This window comes from Bufo gargarizans, chromosome 4 (genome assembly GCF_014858855.1).
Source record: "Bufo gargarizans isolate SCDJY-AF-19 chromosome 4, ASM1485885v1, whole genome shotgun sequence".
In the NCBI taxonomy this organism is placed as follows: Eukaryota; Metazoa; Chordata; class Amphibia; order Anura; family Bufonidae; genus Bufo; species Bufo gargarizans.
In genome coordinates this window covers 399394364-399410574 of record NC_058083.1, presented here as the reverse complement: position 1 = coordinate 399410574, position 16211 = coordinate 399394364, and the positions used below count along the sequence as shown (strand labels likewise).

The 16211-nt window shown below is 36.8% G+C and overlaps 1 protein-coding gene across 1 annotated transcript; it reads left to right on the top strand.

The window, feature by feature from the left end:
* The first annotated feature begins 10545 nt into the window (after window positions 1-10545).
* Window positions 10546-12390, top strand: LOC122935458. Its single transcript, XM_044291224.1, has 4 exons — window positions 10546-10596; window positions 11043-11174; window positions 11357-11461; window positions 11552-12390. Exons 1-4 carry the CDS (start codon window positions 10546-10548, stop codon window positions 11918-11920), a joined length of 657 nt encoding a protein of 218 aa, XP_044147159.1. The 3' UTR covers window positions 11921-12390.
* The last annotated feature ends 3821 nt before the right edge of the window (window positions 12391-16211 follow it).

Genomic DNA, 16211 nt, shown 5'->3' with positions numbered 1-16211 from the left:
AACTGTATGAAAAACCTGAATTGTGGCCGTATCGTAATACTAATAACAAACTCCTTCATTATCAGATGACACTTATTATTATTTTTATCGGACCACACTTAAACCTATATAAAGCTAAAACCTGTCATCCACTGTTGACTCCTGAGGTGCTGTGTTTTCTGTGCGCATAAATAGCAGTTAACAAGGTTAAATCCTTTTTATTTATATCGTGCTGACCTTTCAATGATGCGGCTGTAAGCAGGTGTCTCTGGTACGGCATAACTTTGCTAATGCTAATTAAATGACTAAATGCACCACTAACAGCCATGATGTACTGAAGATCTTAACACTGATCCGGTTTATTCCATCCAAGCAGTCCTTACATAACCCTCTGGTACAGGGCCTCATTATCCTTTCCCACAAAATACGGATTGTGTAAGTATCAGGAATGCAAGGGTTGTTTGTGCCACATGTCGTTATGTACAATGTTTATGCATAGAGCATTGATATAAATAAGTGTTTCTTTGTCTGGGATTTTGGAAAATTTGTTCTCTGCAAATACATCAAAAGGTACAGCTGAAAATAGGTGCCAAGAAACATAAAACTGAAGTAGTGCAGACGCTTCCATTCATTTGAGTGTTTAATATTGGGTTAACACTACAGTCCAACTGGCTCTTAAAAATGTCCCAGCTGGGACCAAAGCAATGACCCAGTTTAAAGCAATTCAGCTGTGAATGCTTTTTTGACTCTTTTAGACTCAAATCTTGTCATTGGTTATTTGCTTCATTCTAACCTCAGAATCTCAAGAGATGGAGACCTTGGTCATTACTGCTAACACCATTCCAACTGTTATTTCTCTTTTGCCATTTATTTAAATCAAAGCATAAAAACCTAAGCTTTTGGGAGAGATTAGCTTCATCCCCCTCCAACAACCACATCTGTGGAAGGATTGAACCATAATCCGGTATTATTTCTTTTGCATTATACATAGACCGATTGTTGCATTTTTAAACCTTTGAGTTTGCAGAAAACAACATATTTCCTAACAGGAAGGGTGATAGTTAGGCCTCTTGCACATGAACGTTGTGCATCCATTCCGTGCATCGGGAACCACAATTTGCGGTCCCCAATGCACGGGCAACGTCTCTGCGGCGGCCGGGACGGATCAAGACCCATTCAACTTGAATGGTTCCGTAATCCGTCCGTACAGTAAAAACAAGTTCTATTTTTTTGTGGTGCGGAGGCACGGACAGAAACACCTAGGAAGCACTCCGCAGTGCTTCCGTGGGGTTCTGATCCGTGTTTCCATTCCGCATCTCCATGATTACAGACCTATTCAAGTGAATGGGTCCGGATCCATGATGCGGAGTGCACACGGGCCAGTGCCCATGCATTGCAGACCCGGCCTATGCGGGCTGCAATACGGCCATGGGCACACAACGTTCGTGTGCAAGAGGTCTTAGATAAGGGTCCATTCACACGTCTAAGTGTTTTGGGGATCTTCAAATTGTTGAGCCGCAAAACACTGACACCAGCCATGTACACATGGCCGGCACTATAATAGAAAATGCCTATTCCTGTCAGCTATTGCGGACAAGAATAGAACGTGTTCTATTATTATATGGAGCCGCGGAACAGAAGTGCGGGTGCAGACAGCACACTGTGTGCTGTCAGCATCTTTTCCGGCCCCATTGAAAATGAATGGGTCCACACCCTTTCCACATAATTGCGGAATGGATCTGGACCATTCTACGGACGTCTGAATGGAGTCTAATATTGTAATCAGATTTTATATGTTAGATGCAAATCTAAATATGTATGTGCATGTGTATGTAAAAACATGGATGGTACAAATAAATTATCTAAGACGGTAAAGAACACACTGGAATGATTCTGTACTAGCTCATATCATTTGGTTGAATATATATATATATATATGTGTATATATTTATACTGTACACTACAGACTATTATTATTGTCTGCTGCAAGGACAGTTTTATGAATTTAACCACTTCCCATCTGGGCAATTTGCCCCCTTCCTGACCAGGCCTAATTTTGCAGAACTGACATATCTCACTTTATGTGGTAATAACTTTGGAACGCCTTTATTTATCCAAGTCATTCAGAGATTGTTTTCTCGTGACACATTGTACTTCATGATAGTCATAAATTTGAGTCAAAATATTTCACCTTTATTTATGAAAAAATCCCAAATTTACCCCAAAATTTGAAACATTCGCAATTTTCTAAATTTCTATTTCTCTGCTTTTAAAACAGAAAGTGATACCTCATAAAATATTTATTACTTAACATTCCCCATATGTCTACTTTATGTTGGCATCATTTTGGAAATGTAATTTTATTTTTTTAGGACGTTAGAAGGCTTAGAAGTTTAGAAGCAATTCTTCAAATTTTTAAGAAAATAGACCAAACCCACTTTTTAAGGACCAGTTCAGAAGGTCACCAGGTCTGAAGTCACTTTGTGGGGCTTACATAGTGGATACCCCCATAAATGACCCCAATGTAGAAACTACACCCCTCAAGGTATTCAAAACCGATTTTACAAACTTTGTTAACCCTTTAGGCGTTCCACAAGAATTAATGGAAAATGGAGATCAAATTTTTAAATTTCACTTTTTTGGCAGATTTTCCATTTTAATCAAATTTTTTCTTTAACACAACTATGGTTAACAGCCAAACAAAACTCAATATTTATTAACCAGATTCTGCGGTTTACAGAAACACCCCACATGTGGTCATAAACTGCTGTATGGGCACACGGCAGGGGGCAGAAGAAAAGGAACTCCACATGGTTTTTAGATGCCATGTCCCATTTGAAGCCCCCTGATGCACCCTTACAGTAGAAACTCCCAAGAAGTGACCCCATTTTGGAAACTAGGGGATAAGGTGCCAGTTTTATTAGTACTATTTTTGGGTACATATGATTTTTTGATCATTCATTATAACACTTTGAGGCAAGGTGACCAAAAAATTGGTTGTTTTAGCACAGTTTCTATTTATTTATTTTTACAGCGTTCACCTGAGGGGTTCAGTCAAGTGACATTTTTATAGAGCAGATTGTTACAGACGTGGCGATACCTAATATGTATACTTTTTCTCATTTATTAAAGTTTTACGCAATAATTGCATTTTTGAAACAAAAAAATTATGTTTTAATGAGCTATAGTTTTTTTTAAATTTTTGAGAGATTTTCTTATGATGGGGCTCATTTTTTGCGGGATGAGGTGACTGTTTTATTGGTACCATTTTGTGGGACATACGCGTTTTTGATCACTTGGTGTTGCACCTTTTGTGATGTAAGGTGACAAAAATTGCTTGTTTTGACACCGTTTTTTTTTTTTTTTTTTTTTTTACGGTGTTCACCCGAGGGGTTAGCTCATGTGATATTTTTCTAGAGCTGGTTTTTACGGACGCGGCAATACCTAATATGTATACTTTTTTTTTATTTGTTTCACTTTAACACAATAATAGAATTTTTGAAACCACAAAAATGATGTTTTAGTGTCTCCATGTTCTAAGAGCTATAGTTTTTTTTTTTTTTTTTTAGAGATTTTCTTATGTTGGGGCTAATTTTTTGCGGGATGAGGTGACTGTTTTATTGGTACCATTTTGTGGGACATACGCGTTTTTGATCACTTGGTGTTGCACCTTTTGTGATGTAAGGTGACAAAAATTGCTTGTTTTGACACCGTTTTTTTTTTTTTTTTTTTTTTACGGTGTTCACCCGAGGGGTTAGCTCATGTGATATTTTTCTAGAGCTGGTTTTTACGGACGCGGCAATACCTAATATGTATACTTTTTTTTTATTTGTTTCACTTTAACACAATAATAGAATTTTTGAAACCACAAAAATGATGTTTTAGTGTCTCCATGTTCTAAGAGCTATAGTTTTTTTTTTTTTTTTTTAGAGATTTTCTTATGTTGGGGCTAATTTTTTGCGGGATGAGGTGACTGTTTTATTGGTACCATTTTGTGGGACATACGCGTTTTTGATCACTTGGTGTTGCACCTTTTGTGATGTAAGGTGACAAAAATTGCTTGTTTTGACACAGTTTTTTTTTTTTTTTTTTACGGTGTTCACCCGAGGTCATGTGATATTTTTATAGAGCTGGTTTTTACGGACGCGGCAATACCAAATATGTCTATTTTATTTTTTCTATTTTTAACATTTTTTTTTATTCCTTACTTGGGGACTTTTTTTTTTTTTACATGTGAAACTTTTTTTTATTTTATTTTTTCAACCCTTTATTTATTTTTTTATTTTACACTTTTCGTCCCCCATAAGGTCAGACAAGACCTCTGGGGGACATTTACTTCACTTTTTCATTTTTTTTTTCACTGTTGATTTCTCCTGTAACTGGGGCTGACATAGTAGCCCCAGTTACAGGAAAAATACACCCCCCCCAGAGAGGCTGTACAGCGCAATACAGCGCTATACAGCCTCCGTGCAGGGCTGATCGAGGTCTGTGAAAGACCTCGCACAGCTCCTGCACTCTCCGGTCCCGGCGGTCACATGACCGCCGGGCCGGAACATGAAGCGCATAGCGCTTCCTGCTCTGCATACACAGCGCTCGGTGAGCGCTGTCTATGCAGCGATCTAGAAGGCAGGGACACCTGGGCACTGTCCCTGCCTTTTCTCTGGGTTGCCCTGCTGTCACTGACAGCGGGCAACCCGATCAGCAGCTGCACGATTAGCGTGCAGCTGCAGTTTCTGAACGGACGTTTTAAAACGTCCATTTAGAAATAGAGATCCACCCATAGGATGTTTATATCCTATGGGCGGACGGAAAGTGGTTTTTAATAATTCATTATTTATCATTACAATTAGTTTTTATTTTGAAACTTATCTGATGTAAGGCCTTATGCAAATGACGTTGCACTGCATGGTTGCACACAGATTTTTGCAGTACCGTACTATGGACCTGTAGGCATTCAATGTGACTTGGTACGGTGGCTCCATATGGTTCCAGACTATGGAGAAATTGATTCTCAAGGAAAATATGTTTGATTCCATATTCATTCATATAGAATCAAAGGCATACAGAAGTACAATATGGCCCCATAGTCTTCTACGTGTGCCATATTACGGCTCCATACATCTCAGAACTTGTACAGTCGTGGCCAAACGTTTTGAGAATGACACAAATATTAGTTTTCACAAAGTTTGCTGCTAAACTGCTTTTAGATCTTTGTTTCAGTTGTTTCTGTGATGTAGTGAAATATAATTACACGCACTTCATACATTTCAAAGGCTTTTATCGACAATTACATGACATTTATACAAAGAGTCAGTATTTGCAGTGTTGGCCCTTCATTTTCAGGACCTCTGCAATTCGACTGGGCATGCTCTCAATCAACTTCTGGGCCAATTCCTGACTGATAGCAACCCATTCTTTCATAATCACTTCTTGGAGTTTGTCAGAATTAGTGGGTTTTTGTTTGTCCACCCGCCTCTTAAGGATTGACCACAAGTTCTCAATGGGATTAAGATCTGGGGAGTTTCCAGGCCATGGACCCAAAATGTCAACGTTTGGTCCCCGAGCCACTTAGTTATCACTTTTGCTTTATGAAAATGCATTGTTCTTCAGCAAACTGTTGTTGGATTGTTGGAAGAAGTTGCTGTTGGAGGGTGTTTTGGTACCATTCTTTATTCATGGCTGTGTTTTTGGGCAAAATTGTGAGTGAGCCCACTCCCTTGGATGAGAAGCAACCCCACACATGAATGGTCTCAGGATGCTTTACTGTTGGCATGACACAGGACTGATGGTAGCGCTCACCTTTTCTTCTCCGGACAAGCCTTTTTCCTGATGCCCCAATCGGAAAGAGGCTTCATCGGAGAATATGACTTTGCCCAAGTCCTCAGCAGTCCATTTACCATATTTTCTGCAGAAGACCAATCTGTCCCTGATGTTTTTTTTGGAGAGAAGTGGCTTGTTTGCTGCCCTTTTTGACACCAGGCCACCTTCCAAAAGTCTTCGCCTCACTGTGCGTGCAGATGCGCTCACACCTGCCTGCTGCCATTCCTGAGCAAGCTCTGCACTGGTGGCACTCCGATCCTGCAGCTGAATCCTCTTTAGGAGACGATCCTGGAGCTTGCTGGACTTTCTAGGACGCCCTGAAGCCTTCTTAACAAGAATTAAACATCTTTCCTTGAAGTTCTTGTTGGTCCTATAAATTGTTGATTGAGGTGCAATCTTAGTAGCCACAATATCCTTGCCTGTGAAGCCATTTTTATGCAACGCAATGATGGCTGCACGCGTTTCTTTGCAGGTCACCATGGTTAACAATGGAAGAACAATGATTTCAAGCATCACCCTCCTTTTAACAGGTCAAGTCTGCCATTTTAACCCAATCAGCCTGACATAATGATCTCCAGCCTTGTGCTCGTCAACATTCTCACCTGAGTTAAACAAGACGATTACTGAAATGATCTCAGCAGGTCCTTTAATGACAGCAATGAAATGCAGTGGAACGTTTTTTTGGGGATTAAGTTAATTATCATGGCAAAGAAGGACTATGCAATTCATCTGATCACTCTTCATAACATTCTGGAGTATATGCAAATTGCTATTATAAAAACTTAAGCAGCAACTTTTCCAATTTCCAATATTGATGAAATAACTTTTGGTCACGACTGTACAGAGCCATAAGGGAGAATTCACCCATTGTGGTCATTTAATATTTTTGCTCTGATTTTGAGAAAATTGTTGCAAGCGTGATGTTTTTACATGATTTGGTGAAAAATAACCACAATATGACTGCAGCGTGTAAATGTACCCTTATAGAACTACAGTATGTGCATAATTTACATATAATGCAATAACACTGAAAACACGGAATATACTGTATGAACTAATGCTATATTTACTATATAAATGAATAAGGGGTACTTAGCAAATGCATTTTGATCAAAATCATTTATGCCCATCCACCACGGCAAGGTGACTTGTTTTACATGGATCCCTAGTATATAATGACTCCTTTCCCTTGTGCCTCAAATGAATTTAGAGAGTGCACGCTCTAGTTATATACTGCACTAATTAAAAACAATCTGTTGGGAATGTGCATAAGCCCTTGAACAAAATTTATTTGACTGGTATTATTTAATACTTTACCGACGCATGGTGGATGTTGGGTGGTTAAATATGGTGCCAGTTCCAAAGCTGTCAGCAGTCATCCAAGGGCAGTGTTTATGATGGGAGACAACTCTGATTTCAACCATGATATCTGAGCTGTCACTTGGAGGATGTTCCCTCAAACAACAGAATGACCTTTTGCTCTGAGATCGCTAGAGTAATTCAATTACTATGGCAGCCAGAAACCCTGTGAAGGCTCACAGGCCTTCCAGTGTAAATTCATATTAAGCGCTGCCTCAGACTTAGTTTAATAGAAACAAGGAGTTATTGTCATACACTGCAATATTTTTGGTATAAGAGAAATTGATTCAATTATTGCTTGCTTAACCTTTTCTACACCAGAGGTTTTTTGTTTTTGCATTTTCGTTTTGTGCTCCCTGCCTTCCCAGAGCCATAACTTTTTTGAATTTTTCCATTCACATAGCCGTATGAGAGCTTGTTTTTTGCGGGAGAAGATGTTCTTTGCAACACCAACATTTAATAATGCATATAATGTAGTGGGAAGCAGGAAAAAATCCAAATTAGGTGGAATTGGAAAAAAAAGCAATTCCGATACAGTTTTACAGGCGTTTTTTATTTACAATGTTTGATGTGCGATAAAACTACCCTACATAATTAATAATATATGTTTCATGATAAAGCAACTGGTGTCTACAGTTCATTTGGAAAGTCTTCAGAACCTTTCACTTTTTCACATTGTTATGTTGTGGCTTTTTGCTAAAATAAAACAAAAATCACGTTTTCCCATTCACAGAAAAACGAATTCCAATTGTAAACCCATCATTGATTTGAATCATCCATCGCTGAAGACTGGGAGTGGTGGGTGTATAAAATGTAACTTTTATTGATATGCTTTAAAAGTCGATCAGGAAAATAAACACATATAAAAAATAAATACAATACAAAACTGTCTATATGCAGGAGTAGCTGACATATGCAACATGTCGTCCCCCAGGGTCCCAGTGTGAGGAATGCAGAGTGGTATGTTGTGGCCCTGATAGTTTCGTGTCAGGGTGCTCCTACCTGGGTACTGTGGCTCACCAGGGTTAGGCTCCGTAGCATTACAGGAGTTGTAGTTGGTCCAGACTTGGCAAAGTTCAACGGTTTTACTTGAATAAACTCGAGATAAACTTGTGTCATCCAAACCATACTTGATCTTTCTCTTGGTTCCAGCAGGCTAAGGGCAAACTGGCAGGTAAACCGTGCTTTCCGGTTGAGGAAGTGTTGGTACTTTACCATCAATATGGTCTTGAGTGCGTCTGCTACTCCTCCCTAGAGGCACTTCTTAATTGCATATATGTTTCTATGTGTTTGTTTTCCCCTGCCAATTTTTTAAGCATATTAAAAAAGTAACATTTTATATAACCATCCCTCTCAATCCTCAAAAATCAAGCCCCCCGCTACCAATCTGCACTCAATTCACCTTAAAAAGAAAGTGAAAACAGAATTTTAGAAATGCTTGCAAATTTGCTAAAAAGCAAAAACTAAAATTTCACATGCACATAAGTATTAAAGGGACTCTGTCACCAGTTTCTAACCCCCACTTTTATAACTATGGTTCTCTCTATTGTCCCCTTCTCATTACAAAGCTGCTGTTAGAAGTAAAATCCGCCGTGTAGTTTTCATATAAATCACTTTTATCTAACCTGTCAATCTTCAGTATAAGGTGCCCAGGGCGTTTCTGTTGTTCTGAATGTGCCGGTTTTCGCCGCCGCCGTTGGTGCCCAGCTCCTCCCATGTTCTTTTCTGCGCCACCTCGATGTTATGCAATCCTCCTCCGGCTCTCGTCAGTGCCCCCTCCTCCTTTGCAAAGATCTCGCGCGTGCGCACAGGCCTGTGCCTGATGCGCCCGTGCGGACGTTTAGTTTCTGCCTCGTGGAGCGTACTGCGCATGCGCGCGATCCGGCCATTCATTCGCGCGATCGCGCGCGAATGCGCGCGCACGTGCGCGAACGCGCGCGAATGTGCGCTCGCTTAGTTCAGCCTCCTCATAAGACGAGCAGTGCCGCCAGCCACTCAGAGCCTGGCAAGCACTGTAAGGAGCCGCACGTCTGAGCACAGCTGATTTCAAAGACCCACAGAGGACTATATTATATCGCCCTTTCCTCAACTCCATCTTCTACATCTACAGGTAATAATAATAGAGAAAAAAATATCAATACCATTGAAATTCAAGTAAAAAGACACATATATAGATGTATATATATAGATGTGTGTATATATATATATATATATATATATACACTCACCTCTCAGGGGGCAAAATACATAACTGGGTGTTTAGTGTCTGTGTATGTGTATATATATATATATATATATATATATATATAATTGTAAATCTCCTTCTTGGCCACAATTTCTCTATAAATACAGATATATATATATATATATATATTTATATATATACCACCCAGGGGGCAAGATACATAAGTGGGTGTGTATGTGTGTATATATATATTTATATATATATATATATATATATATATAACTTAGCATCATGGGCGTGGTCTCTGTATATATACATATACATACCACCCAGGGGTGCAATATACATAATTGGTTGTGTAGTGTGTGTGTGTGTATATATTAAGATATATATATATACAGTATATATATATATTATTTCTGTATATATATATATATATATATATATATATATATATATATATATATATAGTCCTGAAAAATGGGCGGCACTCCAAGGAAAAGGACAAGTGAACTTTATTCACCCAGGCGGTGCAACGTTTCGGTTCTGCACTAGAACATTTTTCTAGCTAAAGTTTTGCTTTTGCTTGAAAAAGGTTCTATTGCAGAACCGAAATGTTGCACCACCTGGGTGAATAAAGTTCACTTGTCCTTTTCCTTGGAGTGCCGCCGCCCATTTTTCTGGACTATACATTGTTGAAAGAAGCCTATTCCCCTGGAGACATGCACCCTACCTTCATTGGATTGCGTACCAGTGCCGCCATTTTTCCTTGATATATATATATACACACACACACACCAACCTGACGGCACTATCAAGTCACATGCACTCTCGGTTCACCCGCACATGCATCCCCGGCTAGTGTCACAAGTCGCATGCACTCTCGGTTCAGCCGCACATGCATCCCCGGCTAGTGTCACAAGTCGCATGCACTCTCGGTTCACCCGCACATGCATCCCCGGCTAGTGTCACAAGTCACATGCACTCTTGGTTCATGTGGACATGCCTCTGTCTCAAACGCAGTAGACATACTAACATATAGCATACATAAATACTTTTTCAATACTATTGCTACTCTAAGAATATATCAAAATATTCATTTTTATTCCAGTTTTTAATATAATATCTTATCTAAAAAAAAATTCTTGTTTGGTTTTACAAAATAGAAAAAATAAACTTTATCTGAGATTGAAATATCAATCATGTCAGACTTTGAAGGAATGGAAGCAGGCAACGCAGCCGATCCTGATTCTGTAAGTCCCTAATCTGTTTAATAATTCATGCTTTATGTTTCTTGTTTCATCTGTAAATTAGAATTTCCATTTTAGATTGCCTCCATTCATTTACTCCATTCAAAAATATTTAGTTCAACAAAGCATATTACTAAATTCTAAATCTATAACATCAACTAGTCAAGGCATACTCCAGGGTCCCATTGCCAATTCTAGTCCCACTTCTCCTTCACAGCAGCGCCTAGGTTATAGTAAATCAAGAAAGGCTCCCAGAGGTAACAGTTAATGCAGGGGGATCCCTGTGCGCCCCTCAAAACTTCAGTATGGTCAGTTTTGATAGTTTTTATTGCTGGAAAGGTCCACTTTACTTTATTGGTGTGTTTAGAATTTGTTCAATTAAAAAAAAAAAAAAATTATACTCCTGAAAAAAAAAATGTAAACTGTTAATCATTTTTTTTTTATTACAGTTTGCTTCGAACATAACTTTATCGGATGGAGATTTAGAAATAATTATTAGCACGGACAATTCTTCTATACAATTTGAAAGTAATTATGACATTTTGGCGTGCTATGTCCACGATGACAGTCTAGATTTAGAGGTAAGCTAATTTATAACATTATGTCAGCATTTGAATCACCAACTAATGGTTTATTTATTTTAATTTTTTAGATAGATAATTTTATGATATTTTTTTAAATTGTGCGTTGCTATATGGATCTTTATTATTCTTTGTATTGTGTAAAATTAATTCTAACGTTTACAAAATTATTAATTTCATAGGAGTTTTTTCGAAATACTGAATATAGTGGGATTGATTTACCATTGAATGTCCAACATGAAGAAAATTTAATTTATGCTGAGAACTCAGCTGAATCTGATAATGAGGTATTTATGAATACACAAAATTTTAGAATATGTTCCAACTTAAAATATGTCTACTTATTTTCCTAAATTTATTTTCTTTTTTACTTTCAGTTGGCAATATTATTAGAAGAGCTGAGGCAGAAATATGCATCGGATGCTTCAGATCTAGGATGTTTTCAATCAAATCCATTGTTGAGCAATAATTCTCAATACAGAGTTTTCTTGACAGAGCATACTGAGGACAGAACTCAACTATTTAATTGGTGCACCTGCACTAATTGTATATTGATGCCAACAACCTTAGAGTCCATTTGCTGCAAAGAAATAGCCAATGTAGAAAACTACATTGGCGATTTCTCTTGTATAATTGAACATGAGTTCTTCAACATTTTCTGTGAGCGCGAGGAGACTGTTGATATTATTCTACGAACAATTGGACAAATTCAAAATACACCTCATGAAAAACATCTCAACAGGTGATAATAGTTTGTTATTTTTTGTGGATCAGGGCTTGTTGTCATAGTTTGTATGAATTTACATCAAAAAAATGTATTGGTATTTTTTTTTTCAATAATTCATTCAACAGATACATGTTTCTGTAATTGACTTTCAGTCAATATGTAAAAAAAACTGTCTAATTGATCCATCACAGAACAATAAGGAAGGCTATAGGGATAAATATTTTTACTAATAAAATAAAAAGGAAAACTGTGTAAAGCTGTGTACAAGCAGTTGAAAGTCAGAGATAAATCAATTGCACCAAACGCAATTATAATTGTAGCATTAGGCTCGGTACACACAAGAGTGTTTAGTAGCACGTTCCTACTTGCATAAAAAAAAATTAACATACAAACACACTTGAACAGATTTCTATTCTGGAATTTTTTTAATTGAGTAAATAACCTCTGTGGATCACACTACACAGAAATAAGTACAAGTGGTTCCTTTATGTGTATTGTCGTGCGGACTGCAATTGTTGTAATTATGTATAATCCAATGAACGCACGTCTAAATAGACTTAGTCAAATGTAAACGCACACTTCAAATTTGGTCAAGTGTGGAATTAGCAACACAATTCATTGTGTATCTATACACTATATAATGAATTTAGCAAAAGATTTTCCAGTGGCAACAGATCCATAGACATTGAATTGTGTTTGTTTTATCTAATGGATGAAGATTAGGCATGCCTGATAAAAATGAAATGATACCAACTCTAGAAAGGTTTTATTAGTCTATAAACCAAATTATAATTATAGAACCGAGATATATGACTATCAAAGTGTCAATTATTCAAATTTTATATATTAGAACAACAAATCGGTTACTCTGGTTTGAAATAAAAAATTATGATAGTACTATGATATATTTTCATCTTGTTAATTAATGTTTTTTGAAATAAACTAATTTGAATTTATCGAAACTAAATGAATTATTTAATTCTATTTTATTTATTTATAGATATAAAAGAAAGGCTGCTTATCGCTCTTTCACCGCCTGGATACATGGTTATTTGGGCATGGGCAACCGGCGACCGATTCCTTCATGTGTCGTGAACAGTGTTCGTCGATCCTTTCCTGACCCTGATGAAGACTATATGGGTTTCAAAGTTCATCGGGACAGCCCAGCTGAATTTATGGCGTTTGAATAAAAAATTTAATCATATTCATAAAATAGTTTTTTTTAAATCTATATTTTTTTAAATATATTTAAAAAAATATATAATATTTATTTTTCAAAGTTTTTTAAAGTAAAAAAATTTATTGTTATAAAAAAGGAAATTATTTTGTTATTTATATTATAAAAATTTTTATTGACTGTTATTTATATTTTTTACTGATTTTATAAAGTTATTTTGTATCTGGTTTTATATAGTGTTATTGCATATATGTTTAAAAAATTCTATATGAGATTATTTAATAAAAATATAAATACTAAACTTTGTATCGTGTTAAATTATTTAAATGGATTCTGTCCACAGTTTTCACACCCTCCATTTAAAAAGAAGGTTATGTTCAGGGACCTTTAACCGTTCCTAGTGTGTTTTTAAATATGTATTCTCTATGTTCATTTTGATAACAATAGGCTAATACCAACTTGTCAGCCATTAAAGTATGGTGAAATAGGCTAGGTGAATGGCTACAAGGTGCAGCCCTCACGTAATGCTCTCGGTCCAAGCTCCGCCTTATAATCTTCTGTGATGCTTCCAGCTCTGCTTCCGTTTAATTGATGATATATGTAGAGGTCACTTTGAATGGGTGGGGGGGTCTGTCTATGTCAATGTTATATGTGTATCTTACCTAAAAAGGATGGGAATCTGTGGATGACATACAATGATTCACTATAATAGTCTATCATCCACAGATCTCCGATTCCTTTAAAGCCAAACAACCAAATCACAGTTTTTTTTTTTAAACACAAAAAGCAGAAGTGCGTCTACTGGCCCTCAATTAATATGTTAAAAAATTTTTTTATTTTATTAAATCACAATGTACTATATCCAAGTGATATGAATGCACAACCACAAATTTCAGTAAAGATTGTCAGTTTTATAATAATCAAAAGTTTATTCAATAACATACATATTTGAACAACTAAAAAACAAAAAGAAATGTACAAATGTAGAAACGAAGGACTTTTATAACAATATATTAACTGTTCAAAAATTTGGTTATTGTAGACTCATTTATTTTATTCAAAACAAAAAATATTAAATTATGATATATTGAGCTAGAAAAATATAACAATACAATTTTTTTAAAAAAAGTTTGAATTCAATAGAAAAAATGAGTTTCAAGTTGAGTTTTCATGGCTGAAAAAAAAAAAATAATAATTTATTTAACACATTTTTTTCAGACTATTATAGATACATTATTTTATAAAACAATAAATGTTACTCACAGGATCGATGCTTTTTTTGGTTATACTGTAGGGATTGCTGAAGCTCTGTATCTATTGATTTGTTGGTTTTTGATGTCTTCTTTGCTAGGTTTTTCGACATTTGCAATATTTGGAGGGAGCGTTGGAGCTCTAGACTGCCAATTAGAGCTTTGTTTTCCCTTGCATATTTTAAGAACATCGACCATTATGTCTTCCATAAAATCAACTGAAATTTTTTCATAACCATTACGAATGATCCATCGTGTATTGCCTTTTGGAAAAATTATTTTGGTTCGCATTGATCCCTTCGGTTCAGTATTTTTTCTAGCTACTTTCACAGTTGCTTGGGGTCTGGACACATTGTGGTTGTGTGTAAGGGCAGCAAGTTTGGTTCTGGCCTCCATAGCATCAATGCCAAAATGTATGCGTTTTGTGCGAAATTTGAGAGCTAAACTGTGAAAGTTTTCTAATTGTCCGGTGTGACAATTGTGAACTAAATGTTTAAGATCTTTCTGTATGGCTTCACTGGTGACAATTTTTGAAATGTTTTTAAAGGCAGGATTTTCTTTGGAAAGCCAGAATATTTTGGCATCCTCATTTTGTTCAAGTGGACCGTGTTGGCATTGCGTGTACAGCCTCCCTTGCCACTTGTGCTCATCAGCTATATGGTTGAGCAAGGAAAACCATTTTTCTTTCAATAAGTCCTCATTGTTTTCACAGGTCTTGATGCACCACCAAAGATGAAGGCTAATCTTGTCTACCCAGGGTGTGATTTCCTTGCAAAATTTATTTTTGCTTGCATTGTGCAATTTTTTTTTTATTGATTTGGCGTAGTGCCAGACATCAAATTGGTGCTTAATACTGGCATAGTCGGTACGCATTAATTTCCTAATGCTGACATGTCTGTCGGATGCAAAAATTTTGATGTTGGCTCCATTGGCCAGAACGCGGTCCATTACAGTTTGAAAACCAAATTTCTCCATGGCCACTGACGATGTACACTGTGTTTTTTGAACAACCTCAAAATCAAATATTTTATTACTAACGGTGTTCATGAGAGTGTAGACACAGTACTTAGCACTATGACCAGGGCTATCGCACTGTCCATCTCCCGCTACACAAATTGCTTTTTCTTGGAAGGCAGATTCAAGTGCTATTTTCTCTGTACTCCATGCATTGTCAACAGCCGGAAAAAGAAAAAGTGACTGATATCGATAGTAACTTTTTTCACTAATAGTCACCATGCCAAGTAGATTCAGAAATTCTTTAGTTTTCATAAAATTTTGTCCACTACACAGAATTGCAGCTGCAGTTAGGAGATTACCGGCACAGTAACGACCAACTTTGGGTTGGCTTTCAAATATTGTGAATCTGTGTCCTTGATAACACTGGCCGATAATTTTACAATATGTTCCTTCGGTGACTTTTTTGAAAGAATGTACCATGAAGTTGCAGTCTTCATCTTGCTGACACTTCACTTTTTTCACCAATTGGTCCAAACATGATTCGAATACAAGAAATTTCCGGTCATTCACAATAGTATGTTCATCTTCTTCAATAACTAATACTGTTGGAATCTTCCGTTGCTTTGGAAAAATTAATCCAGTATCATGGATGTCGGTGGAATCCATGCTCGCCAACTCAGGTACATAGCTTGGATCTTTTGAAGTATTTTCTGTAAAAGATACACATAGACTAGATTCTCTGTCTAAAAGTCGTTCATCTTCAGGTACACTAACAATTGGCGATAACGGCTCTATTCCGTCAAACATTATGTCATCCGAAACAGTATATAAGTCAGGATCAAGATTTGGACGCTTCTTCAATGGGGAATCAGTCAACGTTGTAGTATCAGAGACCTTTGTTGTCATCTTGGTCAGCGGTGTTGATT